This window comes from Nicotiana tabacum, chromosome 4 (genome assembly GCF_000715075.1).
Source record: "Nicotiana tabacum cultivar K326 chromosome 4, ASM71507v2, whole genome shotgun sequence".
NCBI lineage: Eukaryota > Viridiplantae > Streptophyta > Magnoliopsida > Solanales > Solanaceae > Nicotiana > Nicotiana tabacum.
The window spans coordinates 77,089,335-77,112,161 of NC_134083.1; the positions used below are offsets into that span (position 1 = coordinate 77,089,335).

General features: G+C 35.7%; 2 protein-coding genes and 1 long non-coding RNA gene across 8 annotated transcripts; 2 read left to right on the forward strand and 1 right to left on the reverse strand.

Annotated features, from left to right (window-relative positions):
* Window positions 1–4,833: 4,833 nt before the first annotated feature.
* LOC107785656 (cell number regulator 6) lies at window positions 4,834–12,533 on the forward strand. 2 transcript variants are annotated; one of them, XM_016607006.2, is made up of 5 exons: window positions 4,834–5,048; window positions 5,143–5,261; window positions 9,858–9,972; window positions 11,212–11,480; window positions 11,938–12,533. In XM_016607006.2, exons 2-5 carry the CDS (start codon window positions 5,154–5,156, stop codon window positions 12,163–12,165), a joined length of 720 nt encoding a protein of 239 aa, XP_016462492.1. In that variant the 5' UTR covers window positions 4,834–5,048; window positions 5,143–5,153; the 3' UTR covers window positions 12,166–12,533. The 2 variants fall into 2 exon arrangements, with proteins under 2 accessions (XP_016462492.1, XP_016462491.1); XM_016607005.2 differs by having other exon boundaries at window positions 4,888–5,048; window positions 5,135–5,261.
* Window positions 12,534–17,312: 4,779 nt separating this feature from the next.
* Window positions 17,313–18,252, forward strand: LOC107785660 (uncharacterized). The gene is made up of 2 exons (XR_001647932.2): window positions 17,313–17,834; window positions 17,933–18,252. It is a non-coding gene; the product is annotated as an uncharacterized LOC107785660 (long non-coding RNA).
* Window positions 18,253–18,737: 485 nt separating this feature from the next.
* Window positions 18,738–22,424, reverse strand: LOC107785659 (uncharacterized). 5 transcript variants are annotated; one of them, XM_016607011.2, is made up of 4 exons: window positions 22,176–22,397; window positions 20,317–20,502; window positions 20,075–20,217; window positions 18,824–19,230 (listed from the first exon to the last, which is right to left on the reverse strand). In XM_016607011.2, exons 2-4 carry the CDS (start codon window positions 20,446–20,448, stop codon window positions 19,137–19,139), a joined length of 369 nt encoding a protein of 122 aa, XP_016462497.1. In that variant the 5' UTR covers window positions 20,449–20,502; window positions 22,176–22,397; the 3' UTR covers window positions 18,824–19,136. The 5 variants fall into 5 exon arrangements, 4 of the variants coding, with proteins under 4 accessions (XP_016462497.1, XP_075108143.1, XP_016462495.1 ...); XM_075252042.1 differs by having other exon boundaries at window positions 20,317–20,536; window positions 22,176–22,396; XM_016607009.2 differs by having other exon boundaries at window positions 20,317–20,543; window positions 22,176–22,396.
* Between the last annotated feature and the right edge of the window lie 403 nt (window positions 22,425–22,827).

Here is a 22,827-nt window from a genome sequence, read left to right on the forward strand (position 1 = left end):
GCGTGCTCCACTCTTGATTCCAAAATGGTGAACGACTACCTTAGGACTAAGGCCAGGCATTTCTTTGTACGACCAAACGAAGACATCTTTGTACTCAATCAACAACTTGAATTATTCCTCCTCCTCTTGAGGCGTAAGAAGCACACTAATGAAGGTTGGGCGTGGATCTTCCAGAGTGCCTAAATTGAGTTCCTTAAGCTCATCTACAGTTGATTGCCCGCCATCTTCTAGTTGAGGGGGATCCTCATGGACTTCATCATTAACGTCAAGGCATGGGCTATCTTCCACTGTTATGTGATGGGATGTTTCCATGAAGTCTAACTTTTCTCTTTGACTTCCTTGGATGGTTGGCATGGCTCCTTCCTCTTTCTTTGTTTCTCTATGAGGCTGACAAGTGTAAATGATGCTACTTCTTTTCACCTTCAGTGGACCATCTGTAGATATTGACAAAATGGACTTCCTCTTCATACGTGATGGGAAAGCACTACATATTTCCTTGTCAGCAACAATATCACAATGATCTTGCTCCTCATGTTTTGACAACATATTTCTAGATGGTGACTTCTTTGTAGTTCCCAAGCGACAAAAGATTAAAGTCTTTGAGATAGCGGCCACTCCCTTTAGATGTTTGGGAGATACACATTCACTTTTGTGACCTAGCCTTTCAAACACCGAGGCACGATGTGTTGAGCCTCCAATGCGATCAAACACTGAAGCCCGTTATTTTATTTTTTTGTCTTTAACTTCCTTCGTCACCTCTGCCGAGGTATGTTGCGATGAAGCTATCTCTTTGCTTCTCTTAGATGAAATTCGAAGAGGCTCTGCCAAACTGAATCCTAACCCAAACTTAGGAGTGGCGACGTAGTGCCCTTGCTTTCTCAACCTCATTTGGGACTCAGTAAGCCCATGTATGTTTTCACCAATGACTTCATCTTTTAGTTCTCCTAGTCTTGATGGATTTGAGAATTCGTAACAAGGCTTTTCAAGCAGTATGAAGCCTTTATCAGCTTGGAGATTGCCTTTAGTAGACTCACAAGTCACAGATGGGATTTGTACAACTGGGACAGTCATATGCTACTTCAAATGTTGGATATCTTTGTGACTTATTTGCTTCTTTGGAGTACATTCCTGTAACAAAGGTTGCCCTTTCTTTCGACGCTCATGCGGAACATAGAGAATAACTAGATGCTCCTTATCAGTCTTTGTCTGTATGTCACCTTCAAATGATGATAACTTAATGAAGACTTCTTTAGTTCTCTTCTTAGGCAACTTGGTGGCAGTTCATTGAGCCTCATTTTCTTCTTCTGACTTGACATCAACTTTGTCGACTGATGATGATTTCTCCATACTTGGTTCACAAGAATCTAGGAAAAATTTTGCATCTGCAAAGTATGACTCCGTCTTGGTGAAAGGATTGATGTCTACATCAATTTTTGACTATATTTCCATCCCTTCTGTACTTCAGACATTGATGCAAAGTATACGATACCACTCCATTCTCATGAATCCAAGGACGTCCAAGCAGCAAGTTGTATGATGTTTTAGCATCTATGATGTGAATCAAGGTGTTTGACTTCATCTCACCAATGGATAATCCTACGCGGATCATACTTATGGATCGTTGGATCCTCCTTGGTTGAAACCTTAGATTGTTAGGTTACATTTGGATAGCTCATCGATAGAGATCCCAAGCTTTTTAGCACCATCTTCGGCATGATGTTGACAGTCGAACCATCGTCAACAAGTATGCGATTGAGATGTTGTTCCCGAATGGCCCCAACAACGAATAAAGGTCTGTTATGTGGCTTAGACCCCAGTAGCAAGTCATGATCTGTGAAGAAAATTATTGCACACCATGTGGCAATTTTTCCGTTATCATAATGTTCTTGTTATTTCATGGGAGCAAGCTCATCTTTGCTTTCCTTTGTTCCATCAGTACTAGAATCCACATGAGTTGCACCAACGTGACCTCCATGAAGGAATTTTCCAGGAAAGAATTCATGCAATGTGATGGGATTTCAGAACTTCGACGATAAGGCACCATTAATCTTCTTGCTAATAGAAGATTTGACAATTCTTGGTGGTTGTAGCTTATCCACATCGCTTATTATTTTCTCTTGGCTTAGGAAGTTGTAGACTCAAAACTGCTTGATGTTTTCGTTTCTTGTGAGTGACTAGAGTCCAACCCTCATCGTCTTTGTCTTTGGACTGAGTGTCCAGCTCTAGTGAACCTTCAAGAGTTTTCCTTTGAAGATCAACTTCAACGGGCACAAAACTTCCAAATTGGAAGAAGGCAGTGCTTGACATGTTCTGCAACCTTGAACACTTCTTTTCCTTGAGCACTATACTTGCATGATTTGCTTCTACTGTTTCATCCATATCTATGATAATTTTTCCTTCACTTACAAGAGCCATGATTTTCTCCTTCAAGATGAAGCATTTCTCTGTAGGGTGGCTAATGACACGATGAAACTTGCAGTATTTTGGATCGCCAACTTTACCAATTTCCTCATGCCTTTTTGATTTAGAGAGATCGATGACTTTCTTGGCCAACAATTCATCAAGGATTATGGGTACGTCTGAATCTGAAAATGGATAAACTTTCGCCTCTAATTCCTTCAAGGTGGGACGGTGTTTCTCCTCTTTGGGATATTGACTTGGGGTCTTATCCTCCTTCATTTTTTGCTTGGTCGTGACTCTCACGGAGGTTGCTTTCACTGCCATAGATTCTTTGGTTTGATGCTTTGATGCAATATTTTTTTTGAACTCCTTCTGATCAACAAATGGAGATGCCTTTCCATGACTTACGATTCCATGTCGTGTGCCCGCGTTGCAAGTTCTTCAAAAGTTCGCAGTTTGATCCCTTGTAGGATGTATAAAAGGACCCAGTGCATTCCTTGAATGTACATCTCCATAGCAGATATTTCTGAAAGGCGATCCTTGCAGTCCAAACTTAACGCTCTCCGACGATTGATGTAATCCACCACGGGCTCGTCCTTTCTTTGCTTGATACATGTCAACTCTATCATGCTTACAGTTCTTCGAGTACTGTAAAAACGATTGAGAAATTCCTTCTTAAGTTGCTCCCAGCTATCAATGGGCTCGGGCTCCAAGTCAATATACCGGTAAAATACATTCCCTTTCAGAGAACGAGCAAATTATTTTACCAAAAGGCCACCATGCGTTCCAGCATTGCTACAAGTCAGACAAAGTGGGCAATATGTTACCTTGGGTTCCCTTTTCCATCAAATTGATGTAACTTTGGTGGTCGATAATTGGTTGGCATGGTTAGACAATCAATCCTCTTCGTATAAGGCTTAGAGTAGTACAACGAACTTTGCGATGGTCCGCCATATTGAGCTCTGATGGTGTTTGCTATCATGCCTTGCAATTGTTGGACAGATAATGTCGCAACTGAAGTGGATTGCTTTTCCTTTTGAATGTTGAAATTTGCAAGTGATTCCTCAATAACCGTTTTTGCGAGGTGGGTCCAGGAGAACGAGGAGGGACATGGCTCGACTCTCCAGGTACATAGGCCTCCAATTTGTTTATGAGTTGAGCGATTTGAAGGTCTTTGTCTTCAACAGATTTCTTCAATACTTCTATAGTTTGTTCCATCATGGCAAACTTTTTATCCATGTTAGTTGCGCCAGTCATTAAGGCGTTGACTTTAGTTGAAACGGGAGAATCCACCAAATCCTCAAATTCACCAAGGTAGGAGGCTGTTTGAGAAAGTTCGTCAAATAGCGAGAATGGGGTATTGCCCCCAAAGATTGCGGTTGCATACATCATGTGGGATCTGCTCTTCTTTGCCATCTCTAAGGAGGCGAAGTATTCGGATTCATCCAAGCTACTAGCCTTGAACTTGCTTCGAGTGATTGGGCCAACATGACTGAGCTCCGAGGATGCGACAACAATATAATCTTTGCATGAAACATCACACTTGCGGAATTCCATTGTAGCAGTAGATCCGAAGTTTGTAGTTTTCAACTTGCAAGAAGGATAGATAAAGGGCAGAATTGGTCCCACTGGGCGTGCCAAAATTTGTTCGCAATAAATTTTCGTTGTATGAAAAATAAACTGCAACAAAAATAATATGAATAAAAAGAGATCTTATTGATGAATATTTGTGAGTCCAATTCTATCTATCCCTTGATTCTCCTCTCTCAGATTCTCCGTGATTCGAGGGCTTGAGAAGCGTCTTTCTCGAATGTAGGATGATGCAGACCTCCTTGTGATGTATTCAATCGCCAAGAACGTCGAGCAACGCTTCGTTTTTTCGGGTTTATTTTTAGTTCATTATAAAAATGATAATTTTGTGCCAACCTTATATATGGCGAGGACTATGGTTTGTGATAATGATAATGAATGACATCGATGAATGTTCTGCATATATGGGATTAGTAAGTTTATTTGTTGGGTTTGTTGGGTATTTTTGATAGTTTTTAAAACTTATGGATATAAGTCACCTTTAATATTTTTTCAAAAAAATAAAGTGAAATATATTTTGAAAAATGATGTCCAAATATATTTTCATCTTCAAACCAAACTTCACCCAAACTAAATTTTTTAAATTAAATTTGAAAATTTATGGTCACGGCTAGCTTACTTTTCTTTGTTCAGCACTTCAATCAGTACTTATTATATTAGGAGTTACATATAATTTTATTTTTTAAGTGTTATAATATTATTTTTATATCAGCTAACTGATATGATTATATATAAATATTCTTAAACAGAAAAAGAAAGTGAGAGATCTCAGCGGGTGACAGCTTCAAAGAAGTACTGCCACCTCGTGGCAGTAAATAATCGGCTAAAGTATGTAAAACACGCAAGGGAGGCGGTGTGCCGTACTTAAGCCTTAACAAAACAAAAAGGAAAAGTCGCCCAAAAGAAGGAACCTGCGATTTTCCCGTTGTAATAAACGCCGGAGGTTCTACAATAAGATAAGATAATCGTGACCGTACTAAATCCCAGCCTTGACTAATACTTAGCAGTTACACTTTACCTCGTTTGACTGACCCCAACACTCAACCGACTGTTACAAGGTACCACGAAATCTTAATTTTCAAAACAATTTCTCTTTTGACTTCACTATTTTTCCAATTTGGTTACTGAAATTTGATAGTAATAGTTTTGCAGATCAGATTCAGATGGCGGAAGGAGGAAATCCGTCGAGGTATGTGAAGTTGACAAAAGATCAAGCGCCTCTTGAGGACATTAAGCCTGGCGAGCTTAATCAACCTATTGATGTCCCTCAGGTTTTTATTATCTTTTATCATCTCTTTGAATTTTTCGAAAATCCTCTTTGCATTTTTCAGTCATGTTTTTCAGTCAATACATTTTTTTAAGTCACTTATAGTTATGCTTATATCGGATAAATCTGCGCACCACGGTTGGATTATATAGGCTCGCACTGAGTGTCGTAACTGCGAATTTTGTTTGTAGTTTTATCCAACTTTATCTGATATGTGTGGATCTGCAGTGGATAGGGAATGATGTCCAACGTTAGGCTCGTTATAGATAGTGAAGGATTTTCTTTGCAGAGGTTGCGAACTATTTATAGGCACCAAAACTATTGGAGTTACCCATCACGACTTGACTAGAGTTACCTTTCTTGTTTAATTGTGGTGTTTGGACAAATTCAATTGTGATACCTAAGAGAAAGTATTTAAATTGGTAGTTCTGGTGTCCAATGTTGCTAGTGTGTCATGTTTCCAAAAGATCAAATTGTGTGCTTCAAATGGACTAGTATTTTGTACATATGTTGCTCCTAAATGCTCCATTATGGATGCTTTTCTCATTTCAACTTAATACCAATGAAAAGTAGTGGGGGGAGGCTTATTTGTTGGTTAAAGGTGCCAAAGTGTTTATTCTTTCCACGAGCAAATGATCTTAAGAAATGACGGGCATGCGGCTTCTCGCACTTCATCTTTCTTTAGTACATTGATATTCCGTCCATCAAAAGGCATCAGTATAATCCTTCCATTGGTAATTATGCTCGAGTCTATCTAATCTTCATCTCGTCAGTTTAATACATATGCAACTATACAAGGGATAAGTAAAGGGACTTCTATGTTTTATGTTTGCGGCAGTGAGATTGTGATATATCGTAGCCAATTAGACATCTAGGTTCCAGCTAAGTTGAAGCATACAGTACATTCTTTAAGCAAGGGAAAACAACTTTTTGGCACAAGCTGAGTATGGGTTTGTGATGGGTAATTCATTAGATGACACTCCTTGTTCCATCGGGTAGATATCTACTTCATACTGGTAATCATATTTATTTGACAAAGTTTTAGAAAGAGTAAAGGACATATTTATCTTTGCAAGGGAAGAAGATGATGGAAATGACTCAGACATATTTAGTAAACTGTTCCTTTCTCCGAAATGATGGTCTGGCTCTGATACCAAGATAATAACAAAGTAAGACACTAAGAGCCCGTTTGGACATAAGAAAAATTTCACTTTTTTTCAAAAAAATTTTACTTTTTTCCGAGATCAGTGTTTGGCCATAAATTTTCAAATTTTCACTTGAAGATGAATTTTTGAATTTTTCGAAAATTTTAAAAACTCCAAAAAACTATTTTTTAAAATTCACTCAGATCATTTACAAAACTTCAAAAACAACCCAAAATTATATTCATATCCAAACACAACTCTAGTTTTCAAACATCATTTTAACTTGAAATTTTTTTTTACTTTTTTCCGGAATTTTACAATTCTTATGTCCAAACGCCCACTAAGTATTCAAGATAATAACAAAGTAAGACACTAAGTAAGTTAACTTAATAATTATAGACACGAAAGTTTTCCTACAAATGGGCTGGCTTCAACATCCAGAGGATGACTTGCCAAGCTGCGAAAACAGTAAATTTGCTTATAGTTGCAAAAGTTTTCCTACCCATGGGTTGGCTTCAACATCCAGAGGATGGCTTGTCAAGCTACTCAACTCGGAAAACTTTTGTACTATAATCAACTTTAGTTGTTATAACTCAGAAAACGTTCGTACTATAATAAGCTAACTTTCTTAGAGTATTATTACTCCATTTTCATATAAGAATCGGCCTTTCTATCCCTTTCGAAAGAAAGAGCAAGAGAAAAATCTTGAAAGAACTCATATATAACACAATGATTTACAATGGCTACTAGATGATCTTCCAAGTACTACATAGCCTCCTTTATATAGGAGCTAGGAGGTTATTACAAGACAAACCTATCTTACATGGAAATCTTATCAACAACTGGGTCCCCTTAGACATGTGAAGGACCATAGTAAAACAACTATTATACATGACAATGCTTGTGAAAGCATGTGAAACCGTGTGAAAATAGGGTCATATATATGACAAAGCATGTGGAAGCATGTGAAAGTAGGGTGATATATATGACTCCACACCCAACTCTTCCGAAGAAGACTATCCCCCGATATTTGTGAATCGGCCAAAGGAACCAGAAATATCTGAATAGATGAGGATCAAGATGGCATGACAAATGAACCAATTTCAGAAAGTAGACAAGAATCCGTGGCATCAAAAGCAGTCGGAACTGGTTTTCGCACTTTTACCTTGGATGCCGTCAAGTTTCAAAATGGCTTAAAATCCTAAAAATCAATTCCCATATTTTTATACTCTTCGGGCCCCACTTTCACATGCTTTGTTATATATGTTACCCCACTTTCACATGCTTGCACATACTTTGTCATGTATATTATCCCTCTTTCCCATGCTTTTACAAGCATTGTCATGTATAATACTTGTTTTACCTCATTAGTAGGAAAAGTTTTGCGACTATAAGCAAATTCACTGTTTGCGTAGCTTGGCAAGCCATCCTCTGGATGTTAAAGCCAACCCATTTGTAGGAAAACTTTCATGTCTATAATTATTAAGTTAACTTACTTAGTGTCTTACTTTGTTGTTATATAGTTTCATAGGGAAGCCATGCGCTTCAAATAATAACATGCAAAGTGATGAAGTGTTCGGTTCTTGAATCTAGAAGTTGAATTAATATCAGTGTTATTGTATATTGGATATTAAAGTTAGTTATTTTAATTTCAGTTTGATCATTATATTACCGAATTAATATATGGTTGGTACTTCTTAATGTTGTGAACTGTGTGCTTTTTTTCTCGTTTTTCTCTTCAAGTCCCAAAGACCTTGTCGCTTTTTTGTGCCTTTTGCTTTTTGACAACATTGCTATAGAATTTGACTTAGTTTCTATTGTATCCCTAAGTATTTTTTATTTTATAAAGTAAGGTATTTTGTAATAAATAGTACCGGGGAGGTACTACAAAAGCATAAAATGGAGCATCAGGTTTATCTTTATTGTTACAGCATCATAGCTTCCAAGAAATCCAAAAGAAAGGCTGGGTTGTCCAGCGTATTGTGCCTACACCATGAATACAGAGAATTTAGACATCTATTCTTTACAAAAGAAGAATGTTTCATCATTACCCTCATAATATCCATTATTCCTTTTGTTAGGAAACCAGAATTTTCCCTAACAGTAATCAGTGAATTTGCAATACAGAACAACACTTCAACTATTCTTTATTGCCACCAACAAATAGAATAAGTCCTACAGAGAAACAAACAGCAATTAGAACATTAATATACCAAACAACCAAGGTATTTTGAGGAACCTTAACCTCCAAATCTGCCAGAGAAAATACTACAGAATAAACTGCCTGTCTTCCCTTCTTCCTAATATAATATAACACAAAATAACTGCCTGAACTGCTAGGTAACTACTACCAACACATATACATGATAATAAATAAATAAATAAAAGCCTTATCTTCACCCTTCTTTCTGCGGTTATAGACCCTAGTAACAGCAGGTCTAACACCTTTTCAACCATATAGTCCACTTGACTCATAATGGGATAGTATTCCATGTTTGCTTCTTTCCCTTCTCAATTCTTTGTCCCTACCAGTAAGAAAGTAGACTTCACACATCTTGGGGTATCACTCAGAAAACTCATTGCCGTTGTTTCCATAGTGTCTTCCAAGCCAGTTAATCTCCAGTTCCTTGATTGATTTGCAGCAGAGCATAGCAGCTTATTACTGAATAGCATCCATTGTTGCTTGCTAACCAAAACTGAGAATCCATCTTGACATCAGGAAAAATACGCCACAAACAATTCAATAGTTGAGTTATTTCATCCCATATCCGATCACTAAAACCCCTTCTAAAATGCAGCTGCCATTCTGGGAGTATGCATATGTGGGGTCATAAGATGCAGATATTGGAAAGCTGTATCAAAATATATTATGGAATATGCATCACACACAGAAAGGTATTTGCTACTAAGCTGTAGGCAGCTATTCTGCTTAAGGAAACAGTTGGACAAGTATTTCTTTTTAGTTTTGATAAAAAGAAATTCACAAAATTGGCTGGGTTTAGCTGATTTTTATTTAATAATGACGGTTCCTGACAATTCCAGTGTTATTAGTGTCAGTCTTATATTCTATTATTGTTAGATTTCCATCACTACATGTTGTTCCTTTCGTCTCGTTTTCCTGTTTATCTTGTTCTCGTTGCTGCTTGTTGCTATTGCTTTATTTTCATTTTTCCTTGTGCCGAGGGTCTATTGGAAACAACCTCTCTACATTCACGGTAGGGTAAGGTCTGCGTACTCACTACCCCTCCCAGACCCCACTTGTGGGATTATACTGGGTTTGTTGTTGTTTGTTTGTTTGTTGTTTATTTAATAATGACTGTATTGTTCCTTTTACAAACTTCTCCATCAGAACTTTTATGTTACTTGTACTGTTGTTTGGTCCTCCTTTATCGTTTGGTCCTCCTTTATCATGCTTTCTATTGCAAATGTCATGTGTCATCCACATCATTGGGCAGTTAGCTGTTCGGAAGTGCCATGAGTGTGGACAACCGTTGCCTGAGAGTTTTGAGCCTCCTGCAGACGAGCCATGGACAACTGGGATTTTTGGATGTGCAAAGGACAAAGATAGTTGTAAGTTCTTTTTTTTATTTAGGGTCGCGTCATAAATAATTGGCCGTCTTTGCTGGTATTGTTTACTATGTAGTTGTTGCACTATTCCTAAGGCTTGAAATGACATTGGAAAAGATGATGAATGGTAGCTAAAACCGCCATTTTGTCTTTTAACTTTGGAAGTGTTAATCCTTTTTTTTGGCAATTAAAGAAAATTTATTAATTACCAAGTAGCTGTACAAAACCAAGGGCAAACACCAGTTTAAGCCCTTTTCAAAACATGTCCCATTTAACTATCCGCTTCCTATACAAAAACTATAAAGAAACCTATAGAGAGAAAACAAACTTAAAAAGTTTTGAATAAAGTAGTCTTCAGTATATGCAGTAGGAAGTGTTAATCTTTGTATTATTCCAATTTAACCCAGTTTATGTGCAATATATATTTGAATCTATTCGCTTATAAGTATTATATAGTGGATTTCTCTAAGTTGGATTTATTTCTTGTCTGCTACAGAAAGCTGTAAAGGCTCGTGATTAATGATATCTAAAACAACTAGTATTCTTTGTCTTGATTCATTATCTGTAATTTCATTCAGAACACTTTCCTGTCCTGTTTTTATATTGTTAAACAAAAACAAAGGTGGTTTCTCTGATCACCCACCCAAGGGTGTGTCCTAATGGTTAATGAAGTGGGCCAGCAGAGACAAGAAACTCTTGGTGATTTCTTCTCCCCCCGCCTAAGCCTGGGTGCAGAGTTACCTGGTACCTGTGCTGGCGGGAGGTAGCAGGTACCTGGTGAAATTATCGAGGTGCGTACATGGCTCAGACAACACCATTATCGGGAAAAAACAATGTTATGGTATGTTACCCTGATCTTAATGACCAATCTGGTTTTTGGTTACTATGTACATATTAAACTGGTCTTAAGAGGTGAAATCTAGGCGCTAAAGCTGGCTGCTTGTTTATCTTTTGATTAAATTATCTGAAATGCATTCAAAACTATACAAGCTGGAAGAGCATGCTCTTTGTAATAAAGTGACATTAATCTTCAACTAGTGCTTGGATACCTTTTTAATATGCAAAAATTCTGTTTTCTGTTAAGCTAGTGTTGTGGTTGTTTACTATTTTGCTGGGCTTGATTTTCCCCATCATCTCTGAATAGATATCTGCATCACATTCTTAATTATGAGGTATGCATTTTTGTCAGTCTATGCGCCATACATACTTCTTCTGACACTGATTGTTTAATTACCTATATAGGCTGGAGAGGGCTTTTCTGTCCTTGTGTCTTGTTTGGGCGTAATGTTGAGAGCCTAAGAGATGATGATACTCCTTGGTCTACTCCTTGCATTTGTCATGCCATTTTCATTGAGGGTGGCATTGCTGTTGCAGCTGCAACAGCAGCATTTCACGGTATTGATCCAAGGACATCATTCCTCATTTGTGAAGGTTTATTATTTAGTTGGTGGATGTGTGGCATATACACTGGTCTGGTTCGGCAGTCACTGCAGAAGAAGTATCATCTCAAGGTAGAGTCACTTTATTTTCTGTCTGATACACAATATTATGCATAATTGGCTTCAATTCCTGTACTCATGGCCTTGATTAATCTGATTTACAGTTATTTATTTACACCCAAAAAATAACCTGTGATTTCATTCTAGCCAAATTTCAAGTTGGTAATTTTTGTCAGCTATGGACGAAAAAAATTCCTTTATCGGCTTAGGACTTATACCGTCTCAACTCTCAAACGAACTGTAATTTCTCGTGGCGTCCGAGAAAAGACATATTTTTAAGTATATCATTGCATTAGATTTAGTGTTTTTCGAGTGAGAAAAGGTAATCTGACCTCTCATCAGTTTGTCCTGAGCTCACTGCTGGGGCATGAGACAGATTTCATGTCTACGGCGAGTATTGCAAATGTCAGAGTAACATGCTGTTTTGTCTTAGCACCTTGTGTTGTATACTAATTTCTTAACGACGCAGAATTCGCCCTGCGACCCCTGCGTGGTGCATTGCTGCCTGCACTGGTGTGCCTTGTGCCAGGAGCATCGGGAGATGAAGAGTCGTCTGTCAGATAATGCTGCCATGCAAATGACAATAGTCAACCCTCCACCTGTTCAGGAGATGAATGCTGCTGGCGACAACCGAGAATCTGGACCTTCCTCTGCAAATGGGGGCGAACAAACTAACCTTGAGATGCAAGCTCTATGAAAGTCATTCGCCGTGCTGTAAAATTGCTAAATCAGGTATGGTTCAAACAGGGCGTGTTTTTTGCTACAGGCACAGTCGGATCTGGAGCTATGTTTATACAGTTCAAAATGGAAAAATCAAGTCTTTTTATAAGGGTATGGATCATCATGCATATAAAATTTTGTGGTGAAATGTGTTGTTTTTCGGTGTTCAGGAAAGAAGTTAGTGGAAGGTGAGCTTTTAGACGCACAAATTAGACCATTATAATGTATTTTATTATCTGCTGAAAATGCTTAGGACATCCTGCGCTATTTTTCAGAAGTAGTTGAACTACATTATGTCAAAAGGTATACTCATAATCAAAACTCTTTTGTTCTTTTTAGTTTTTATCACACATTCATATACTCCAGTAAAATGGAACTTTTCTGGAGATTTTACGCATGTGTTTAGTTCCATACGTACGAAATGAATACACAAGTTTTAGAGCATCTCGTAAAATAAAATTTTGACCTTTTTTTTTTTGGTAAAGAATTTTTATTACACAGAACTTTTACAGCTCGCGTATATATGCTTTCTTATTCACTTATTGGGGAGCAGTGCACCTTCAGTAAAAGGAATAGGAAGTTGTTGATGCATTAATGTTTAGTACAATCACTTTTTTCTTGTGTTTGTCAATTCAGTTGATTGCGCAATTCTGTATCCTTCAATTTGTGATTTTTGAAAATACTGGGAGACCTAATAAAAACATTCTATTAAATGAATAATTCCAGCTGTTTTTTTTAATTATAATTTACATATCAAACTTTTCACATTTCATCTTCTACAACTCTTGTAACTTATTCCCTCATTAACCAGTGCATTAACCAAACTAATTCAGCCAACCTATTCGTTACTACAAAAAATTGTATAATATGAGGAGTTACACGTAAGTAAATTAACGGAGGCTACTTCTATCAATAAATATATGCAATGAAAAGCCAAAGAACACCAACCAGGAAAGAAGTATATAAAAGCAACGAAATGATTTCCGTTTCTCTCAAGGACGCTTTTGGAGGAGTAGATTTTCTTTGATCTTACATTTTCGTTTTCTTTCTTTTTCATCCATAAAAATTTATAGGAAATAAAAGATATTGAGAGTTGGTGAAGTATGTAGATACGATGGATACTAGAATAGAATAGTTTCAATTCCCACTACTTTCTACCTTGAAGACCACCTATAACACTAGCATAAGTTGATGCATTCTGTTTACTGTGTAGGATTACAATATTTTGAGATGAGAAGACAATATATATGCAACTATCTACGACCAAAGAAATGGTATTGTTTATGTATTTAGAGGGTGTCTTAAATGTTAGTTAACCGCTTCAATTATTTTGATCTAGCTATTTTTAAAATTCTGTCCCTTGACATTTCTCTTAAGGTTTAGATATTTAGTTTTTATGAGTTTTATTATGACTGTGTTACTAATTAGAGCGTTGATATTCTTTTTATCAGTCAATAGATGACTGGTCTTGAAAGAAAAAAAAATAATTTAATTTGTTGCTCATGAAATTTTCAAGCGGGACGTTTCAAAAACTTCCACAGCAGGGAGAACTTAATTTTCCTTTCCTTTTTTCATAGTGTTTACAAATAAAATAAAGCGATTAATATAACGTTCAATTACGTGCATGAAAAGAAAGTTAAGAAGTTAAGGATATTAAATGATATACAAAAATTAACATTTTGTATGCTATAAAATTTGTTTTAAACTCAAGCACTTTAGAATATACATGCAGTATAGGTGATAATTTTTTTTTAAATTTACTACAATTAAGTAAGGATGGATGTTGGGTATACACGTGCGAAGCACGTCTCCGAAAATTAGTTATTTAATAATTATATTTTATCTTTTTTTTTATAAAATTCTATACATACTTTACTTTTTTTTAATAATAATGTAAGCTTATTCTTCAAATTGTTGGTGCGTGACACAGAGGCAGACCTACATGGTAGCCATAGAGGGGTCATCGACACCCGAAAACTTCGGCAAAAACTCAATATATAATTGCAAATTTCTTCAAGAAATACTTAAATATTAAATGCCCCCGTACCAATCTTTATGAGCAATGATAAATTTACATTGAATGTAACGGTGCCCCATTGACCGTCAAATCCTGGGTCGGCCTCTATCGTGACATTATAAAACGATGAAAAATGATATAATTTATCCAAGCATTGCATTAATCGAAATAATATAGTAACAATACAATACATACATTATGATAATATACAATGACAACCATCCAAACAAGCTTATATTGTTTAATAATTAATATTGAATTTTAGAGTTAAGTTAACTAAACTTGCCTCTCTCTCTCTTTCCCCAAAAAAACCTCCAAGAAAAAACTACATCAATTTATCATAATTAATATAATAGTAAGAATAATAAAATTTCATATCATGAGAACTTCTTTCCCTCCTAAGTATATAAAACGATGTTAGAGAAAGTTCAGAAGTTTGCAAGTCTTAATTATGTTTGGATTGGGAGACACGGTAAATTACAGATCGATGATGTCTAAATACAAAAAGACTTGTTATCCATCTAGGATTCTAGTTCATATATAAATCTTTTAAATAGCATTACATAACAGCATTGCATTCAACCCTTTGGAGCAGGCGCAATAAATATGATTTATTATTCAAGATATATGGTTTTGGTGAGTCCACCAACAAGTCCATGTACAAGATGTAGTAATTCTTGCTATGATAAACATCTATATTGTGACTGAACAATGCAATATCTAAGATTTTGTACTTTTCGCAGAAGAAGATATGGCCGGGTTCGTTAGAGAGAAAAAGCCAAAGCAGAGAAGCAGCATCATAGGACTTGGTTTTCTGCAGTGTTTCGAGTTTTTGAAGCTCTTTTTACGTGTCAAGTAGCAGCCCGAAGTCAGTCAGGGGCGGAGCTAGGTGAGCGGCGAAAATTATATACTGTATTTAAAGTCAATTTTTTTCCATGTATATATAATATTAGATGTTGAATTCCCTTAACTTTTTCGTGTGTTCACTTTTTTTTATTTTTTGAATCTTTTTAGTGAAAATTCTGCTTCCGCTACTTCAATCACCTCGGGCTACTGTTGGAGTAGTTTTTTTGTTCAATCTCAGTTAAAAAAATTTGTGAATCTTGGTAATGATAATGCTCGCAAACCATGCATGATACAACCGATCTCTCTAGCTACTTGCTTAGCTCGCTATGTCACAGATCTTTCTTCTTGTTTTCGTTTTGTCATCTTTCTATTTCATGTAAGCATAATAGTGTAAACAAGCTACTGTACCCACTAATTACTGCATACGAATTTGGGCTAATTTTATTTCCTCTTATCTTTATTTTGGACAAACAATTCTTCGTGATGCTAAGTGTTAAGCACGGGCGTGTTAGTAACTAATTCTTGCTCTCTAATTCGGTATTTAGTGGGCGTTTGGACATAAGAATTGTAAATTTTCAAAAAAAAGTGAAAAAAATTTTAAGTGAAAATGTTATTTGAAAATTAGAGTTGTGTTTGGACATGAATATAATTTTGGGTTATTTTTGAAGTTTTGTGAGTGATCTGAGTGAAAATTTTGAAAAACAGCTTTTTGTAGTTTTTCAAATTTTCGAAAAATTCAAAAATTCATCTTCAAGTGAAAATTAAAAAATTTAGGGCCAAACACTGATTTCGAAAAAAATGAAAAAATTTCGAAAAAAGTTGAAAAAATTCTCATGTCCAAACGGGCTCAATCAATCCTTAATTTCTTTCCATCGTACCTAACCTATTCGAAATCCGAAGGTGGAGATTATGAGCGAATTGTATGTATAATTTTACAATATCGAATTCATTCATTAAGAGGATTAGAAGGATGAAACAATTTACTACTTCCCCTTCTCCTAACAGACGCCTACAGCTATTTTAGTGTCGTCTGTGGCAAGGTGTTGAGATCTATCTTTTTTCTATCAAATTATTTGATTAGTTCATCTTAGATAAAAGACGACATTGTGTCTGGTTTTTAATTACGTTTCTAAAGAAGAGTTGGAGAAAAAATGACTACAATCAATTAATTAGAGAAGAGCTACCCAAGAAAGGAACCGATTGCACGTTCCCACTAATACGTTGTTTTTTGTACGGTAGTTCTTCTTAGAAGTTAATACACTTCCCTAAATAATCTACTTCAGGTTTATCGCCTTATCGGTGAAAATAGCATGTGTTTGCCAGTTTTCGGACTGATAATTAAAAAACAGCCAGCATTTGTAAAGTCATTATAAAATGACCATTATTTTGCTGAAACACGGAAAGCTCCAGCATAGTATGATGTATTATGGAGCTTCTGCGTATAAACTTCCAACATATTATGTTGGAACTCCAGCACACGAAAAGTTTCAGCATAATATATACTGGATTATGGAGTACGAAATTCCAACATATTATGCTGGAATCTCATATGTAAAAAATTTGTACTCCATCATATTATGCCGGAATTTTTCTGGATTTTTAAGGGTGTTTTTGTTCAAATTTTATCTTTACATGAAAAAGTGAATAAATTTTGATTACTTTTGAAACTGTGGTTATTTTTCAATTATCAGTTGTAAATATAGGTATTTCTGATTTTTTTTTCCGGTTTATCTCTTTTAAACGAGTCGGGTTTGTCCACATGGGCGATGCCTGATCCAAACTTAATATCCAACACAATCAAAAAATCCCAGAGAATTACACGTGAGATATTATCACCATTTGCGAGTTTCTACATGTAGATCAAAAGTGTTATTAGTTATTCCCCTGGGCGGAGCTAGACTTTAAGCTACGGGTTCGGCCGAACCTAGTAGCTTTGGTCCAAATTCTATAATAGCCTTAAGAAATTCATTAAATATGTATAAATTTTAAAAACTAATAACTTAAAAAGACTATAATCTTGAACTCATAAATTTCAAATTCTGGCTTTGCGCGCCTCTGATGATTACTCGAATAATCATTTGTTGTGTATTTCGTAATGTTATTGCATATTAAATTGATTATTGAATTCCATTAACACAACCAAAACTTTCTAGCATGGAGGCAAAGAGGTTGCAAATAATCGCTTTAGTCATGGATCGACTCCAAAAGGTACTAACATTTTAGCAGTTTAGATCTCCTTGTCTCCAATATCAATCCTCATTTCACTTTTCAAAAAGTTTATTTAACTCATTTTTAGATTCAGAAGATCCCAAATAAATTTACTTTTGGCAAAATACATAAAGAGACACCTAAAATTGGCCCCAGTTGTCTATCTCACACTCCAACTTACCAGGTGACCATACAGACACTTTATGTTTGATTTTATTGTGTCAAGTAAACACACGTGTCTGACATGGTAACTCGAGTGAGATACAAACGCTGGGCAGCACGTTAGGTTAAATTTTTCTTGGTTGTAACGGTTAAAAACTGTAAAATTACTATTATACCCTTAATGAATTCCTTTTATATTTATCCCAATTCTCAAATTCCAAAACCTAAATCCCCATTCTTTCTCGTTCTTCCCCAACCTTTTCCTACTTCTATCTTCCCTTTTTCTCTATTACGAAGCATTATCAAAAATGGAAGGTACCTTGTATTGTTATTGTGGTAAAAGGGCAGAATTGATGATTTCGTGGTCACAAAATAACCCAGGTCGGAGGTATCTTGGATGCCAATATGGTCGAGTAAGTAATTTTTAAAGTTATTTTTTGTGCCTATTTTGTTTCTTCAAAATTGTTTGGCCAAGACTCTATTTTTATGGACATTTCTTACTGTTTTACAGGAAGGGTGTAAGTATTTTAAGTGATTTGAAGATGAATTTCCTGAACAAGCTAGGATTGTAATTTGGGGATTTTTGAAGAGGATCAAAAAACACGACAAAGAAAAGGAGAAGATGAGGAGAAAGTACAGAATATTGCTGGTCATTGTGATACCCGCTTGGATTGTTAGAGAGTGTCTTATGTAATATTTGCTATATGTGTTAAAATTTAGTTGGTTGAAGGAGCTCTTTTGTGTATTGGCATTTATGTGAACCAGTAGTTCTTTTGAATATTGTAATGTAAGAAACTAAGATAAATACAAGTTAAATCACTTTTGGACTAACATTTTAGGAAAAATTTGACATGACTAATGTTCTCCCTAACTGCAGCTACAAGACACAAATACAAACTGGACAATAAACTCTACCAAGGCAAATACAATCTGTAGAATAAACTGCAAATTTTATTGCTCAAACCAAGGCAATAGTCACAAAATAAAATGTCAAACATACATCTAAAACATTGCTTTAATAGAAAATAACTAAAACTGTAGTTTTAGGTTCATGAAAATCAAATTAGACAAAACACTTGAACTAACTACATAAAGTGAAATCTTATCTAATGAGCCTTTTTCTTTTCATTTGCATCTCTTTTTGTTGTTGAAGTTGGTTTTTAGTAATAGCAGCTTTTTCCTTCCATTTCAATCCAGGTAGCTTGAATCCAAGATCAATATTGGTAAGTGATGCATTCTTTAATTGTCTCCCACTAGAGATAACTCTTTCACTTAGTGTTTCCGGTTATAAATTTAGAGTGATATCTATTAGGCAATTTATTAATAACTTAGAAAATAGCTATCATATAGAAATGTGAAAGAGCTTACATTAAGAACTTGTCTTCCAGATTGTGTGTCTGTGTAAATGTCAAATCCCAGTTCTCTTATTTTTTTTTCCAACAATAGCAGAAACAGATTTAGTAGCAGCATGAAGAGGAGCAGCAGTAGCAAATCCAGTAGGTACACTGATTGTTGTACTTGTTGAATCAGAACCAACCCCCTTCCCCTTCCTAAACTAGTTCCCCTTCCTATACCAGTTCCCCTTCTATTTCCTCTACCAACTCCTATTCCTAATCGTCTCCCTCTACCTCTCCCAGTAGAAGTATTATTTCTAACTCTTGTAGTATCTTGATACAAAAAATAAGGAACACTAGAATGTTGGGTATTAGGTTGTCTCATTGGCATTGCTTCAGTAGTTGTACTAGATTGTTGAGTACTAGGTTGACTGTTTGGTGTTGCTTCAGTTGTTGTTCTTGGTCTTTCTTGAGGCTACAAGTAACAAAACAAAGGTTAGAAGACAAAGGTTAACAAGTAAGTAGATCAATAAAAATAACAAAGAACATACCCCTGATTTGCACCCTTTTTTGTTGTGGCCAATTTGGTAGCAGTTAAAACATGTCATCTTGGCTCTTTTCTTTGATGCTTTTCCCCATTTATTTTTTCTTGGTTCATCTTTTTCCTTTTTCCTACATCTCTTGGGTATACCAGGTATTGATTTAACTTCAGGTGGCTCAACTGGTGGGTTATTTGATTCAAGCCACATCTTTATATTGGGGATTAGTTGAATGAAGTACTTGTAAGCATTCAGGTATATATCTTTTCTCTATCAATGCTCAACAAAATCTTCTGGATCTTCCCCAATATGGATAATGCAAACATGGGCACAAGGGATACCCCTCAACTGCCACAGTCTGCAACTACATATTTTCCTAACCATGTCAACAATGAACATATATTCCCCTTCCTCAATTTCAAAGCCAGTATCAGTATTCCACATTACTTTTAATCTCCTACCAACTTCTTTATTTTCTTCTAAAGCTAATCTTGCCGTGGGTGAAATGTCATTGATCCAAGTTTCAGCAAATTTGATCATATTCCCATGTCCATTCATTATCTTATGTCTAATGTCTTCAAGCATACTAATTACTGATTTATGCCTAGGACCCACAATCCAAGAGTTAAATATCTCACACATGTTATTTTCAACAACGTCACACCTAACAGTTTTACTAAAATAAGTCGTACACCAGTACTCTTTATTATAACTAAGTAGGGATTCACAAATATTATGCCCAAGTTTATCCAAGTGTTCAAATTCTTCTTTTAATTTTACCTCAAAATTGGCCTTAGCACAACTCCAGAAAGCTTTTCTTCTTGCTTCATCTCTCTAATTTTTTGCCAGTTTGCCCATATATGTCTTGCACACATTCTCCTTTCAGCATTAGGAAGTAATTCTTGAATAGCTAGAACAAGACCCTTATAGACATAAAAAAGGAAACAGAATGAAATAAACAACAGAAATGAAATAAGCAAGAGAAATGAAATAAACAACAGAAAACATGTTTAGTATAGTACCTTTTGCATGTCAGACATTATTGTTAATCCATCTCCTACACCAAGCTCCAAATCTTGAATGAGATGACTTAAAAACCAACTCCAAGAATGTTTAGTTTCTTGGTCAATAACTGCCAATGCTATTGGGTACATTTGCTGATTCCCATTCTTTTCAATAGCAACTAACAGTTCACCTGTGTAAGCCCCCTTCAAGAAATAACCATCCAACCCTATGATCCTCCTACAGCCTTCTAACCATCCATTATTCAATGCATCAAAAGAGACATAAAAATATTTGAACAAATATTTCTCAGGTTGTGTCTCACTATCAATTCTGACCTAACAAGAAATCTCAGGATTTATACTCTTAATCATATCAGCATAGTCCAGCAGCTTTGAAAACTCAAGAGCCCAGTCACCCATGAATTTACTAATCGCACTCATCTTTGCCCTATAACATACTGATCTTCCCACCTGCAACCCCAACTTTTTTCTAATTGTTTCTTGCAGCTTATACACTCTAATATCAGGTTGAGAGATTATTTTGTCCTTGAACTTTTTAGCAATATATTTGGCCGAGCATAACTTGTTCTTGTTCTTTGTATTATATTTATGGGCTGGATAGTATTTTTTCACAGTGAAATCTCCTGAATCTTTATCAACACTAGCATGCAGTTCCCAATTACACAACTTTCTTTTTCATTTTACCCTTACTCTATGTGGTTCATTGGGTCTTAGAGTTAATTGAACCTTCTCCTGAATAGCATAGTCAGCTACAACTTGTCTAAAGCTTTGTATATTTTCAAATATCATACCTAATTCAAATAAAGCATACTTGGCAGAATCATCATGCCTTAGCTTTTTGCTTCTTCTTCTGGAGGGTAAATCAACACCTGATTGTGCAAGAACATCTAAATCTTTACTACTATCTTCTCTAGCATAATCTGATGAGTCAATGAGGTCTTCATCACCACCCAACTTTCCAACAAATCCGTCTTTCTTGTTAAGCCCTAAATCCTCAAATCCCTTATCTACCACAGCTTCCCCAAGCTCCACTTCTTGAATGACATTGGCTTTTCTATGTTTTTTGGTCTTTGTTTCACATATCTTTTCTTTTCTAGCAGTCTCTCTAAAAGCCCTCAATTCTTCATCAATTTTACTGTCATCTTCATCAGAAATATTCTCTAAGTTATCTTCTTCAAAGTCTTCATTATCACTACTATCTTCATCATTAAGAGGTTGTTCTACCCCCTCCCCCCAACCCCAGCTGCCTCATTTAAGGTCACATTTATAGCACCCTCAATCTGTGTTGCCCTAGAATTAACCCCACATATTATATTAATTATTCTTGGTGCATCTCACCAACCAGTGGACCTACAACACTGCCAGCAGGAATCCCTTCTTCCACCATGACATGTTTCACATACAAGTCATAATGGACCCAGTACGCAAGTCTTTAACAATATTATATAGTTGGCTGTCAGTTTCCAATGCAACAAATTGAATATTGGTAAGGTCTTTGACATAAAAGCCTTCAACTTTATCATACCCAATATCCTTAGTGTAACATTTCATCTCGGTCAGAGAAAAATGGTCTTTATCTATAGTAAAGACAACCCTTTCCAACTCCCAACATATTGTCTTTCAATAATCTTACCCATGTGGTAAAAAACAACAATAATAAAGCCACCAATGTGAACAAACTTTGAAAAAGATAAGAAATAAAGGTCAAGATTCCCTACTCTTTAACAGACGAAAAAGCCAATACATTTTCCCCTTTAACAGAATACATAAACAAAGTAAAACTTTTTCCAAAAATAATGAAAATCCCATTTACAAACGCATGAAAAAGAGATAACAAACAGTAAAAATGTTAATACCTCTTAATAAAATCTCCTATGTTATTTGTCTTCAAGCCCACTCCGATCGATATCGATATCTTCCACACCAATGACTAACGACAGATGAACGCAGCAAAATTAAAGGCAAAGAATGGATAAGGTTCTAGTTTTTTAAGCTTTATCGAGGATATTGAACGATTACCCCAACCATTGAAGAGATTGATGAAGATCGATTTGAGGAGATTTGGGAATTAGGGTTTTCAGTAAAAAGAAATTACTGAAATGAAAGCTCCCGTTTAATTTGTCCTCTTTTGTATCGTTTTAATTTTTATTTTCTTTTTCGTCTTAATTTATTGCTGGAAAGTTTAACCATGTGTAGTCTACGTGTTAAATTCTGATTGGTTCACTTAACCATGTAGGCGCGACTGTATGTCACGCATTATACCTTCCAGAGACGTGTGTTTACTTGACACAATAAAACCAAACATAAAGTGTCTATATAGTCACCTGGTAAGTTGGAGGGTTAGATAGACATTTGGGGCCAACTTTAAGTGCTTATTTTGCCTTTACTTTTCATTTCAATGAAATTTAAATTATGAAAATTACAAGAAATATGCGCATGAGATATAAAATTATTTTTAAACAATTGCCATAAACTTTTAAATAAAAGCTAGTGGTAACTAGCAAGATC

Excerpts from the sequence above, each read along its gene's own strand:
- LOC107785656 (XM_016607006.2), top strand. The coding sequence starts at position 5,154 with ATGGCGGAAGGAGGAAATCCGTCGAGGTATGTGAAGTTGACAAAAGAT. Across the intron at positions 9,973-11,211 it reads TGCAAAGGACAAAGATAGTT|GCTGGAGAGGGCTTTTCTGT; the intron begins GTAAGTTCTTTT and ends TTACCTATATAG. Across the intron at positions 11,481-11,937 it reads AGAAGAAGTATCATCTCAAG|AATTCGCCCTGCGACCCCTG; the intron begins GTAGAGTCACTT and ends TTAACGACGCAG.
- LOC107785659 (XM_016607011.2), bottom strand. The coding sequence starts at position 20,448 with ATGTACCCAATAGCATTGGCAGTTATTGACCAAGAAACTAAACATTCT. Across the intron at positions 20,218-20,316 it reads TAATGTCTGACATGCAAAAG|GGTCTTGTTCTAGCTATTCA; the intron begins GTACTATACTAA and ends TATGTCTATAAG. Across the intron at positions 19,231-20,074 it reads GTGCTAAGGCCAATTTTGAG|CCTCAAGAAAGACCAAGAAC; the intron begins GTAAAATTAAAA and ends TGTTACTTGTAG.